The sequence below is a fragment of the Trypanosoma theileri genome, assembly GCF_002087225.1.
Source record: "Trypanosoma theileri isolate Edinburgh chromosome Unknown TM35_Tth_111_V1, whole genome shotgun sequence".
NCBI classification, from domain to species: domain Eukaryota; phylum Euglenozoa; class Kinetoplastea; order Trypanosomatida; family Trypanosomatidae; genus Trypanosoma; species Trypanosoma theileri.
The window spans coordinates 10,268-10,967 of record NW_021639953.1 but is presented as its reverse complement, the minus strand read 5'-3'; the positions used below and the strand labels follow the sequence as shown (position 1 = coordinate 10,967).

Genomic DNA, 700 nt, shown 5'->3' with positions numbered 1-700 from the left:
GTGGTGGTTGTGGTGGTGGTAGTGGTATTCGTCGTTGTATCTGTACTTCCCACACTGTTGTGGTTTGTTGACCCATTCTCTCCACATGTAGTGCCATTCCCAGCTATTGTGGCTTCAGAACTACCGGAACTCACTGTTTCTGAACTGCTGGTGGAAGAAGAAGAAGGTTGTGTTCCCTCAGTTCCCTGGTTATCTGCTGCAGTGGATGCATGGTTGTCGCTGTTTCCATGTTGAGGGTCACCAGCAGGAGCAGAAGCAGCAGGTGGAGGAGATGCAGTAGAATGAGCAGAAGAAGAAGAGGTATCATCAGTACCAGAACCAGAACCAATCCCAGGAGCAGATTNAGGAGGAAGTGTTGTTGTTGTTGTGGTGGTGGTAGTGGTATTCGTCTTTGTATCTGTACTTCCCACACTTTCGTGGTTTGTTGACCCACTCACTGCAGATGAAGTGCCATTCCCAACTAATGTGGCTTCAGAACTACCGGAACTCACTGTCTCTGAACTGTTGGTGGAAGAAGAAGAAGGTTGTGTTCCCTCAGTTCCCTGGTTATCTGCTGCAGTGGATACACGGTTGTCGCTGTTTCCAGATTGAGGGTCACCAGCAGTAGCAGAAGCAGCAGGTGGAGGAGATGCAGTAGAATGAGCAGAAGAAGAAGAGGTATCATCAGTACCAGAACCAGAACCAATCCCAGGAGCAGATT

General features: G+C 48.9%; 1 protein-coding gene across 1 annotated transcript; it reads right to left on the bottom strand.

The window, feature by feature from the left end:
* Nucleotides 1-2: 2 nt before the first annotated feature.
* TM35_001111050 (uncharacterized protein) lies at nt 3-491 on the bottom strand (the record flags this gene model as incomplete). The annotated part of the gene is made up of 1 exon (XM_029031710.1): nt 3-491. A coding segment is annotated over one exon (489 nt), but the record flags the coding sequence as incomplete, so codon positions are not given.
* Nucleotides 492-700: the final 209 nt, after the last annotated feature.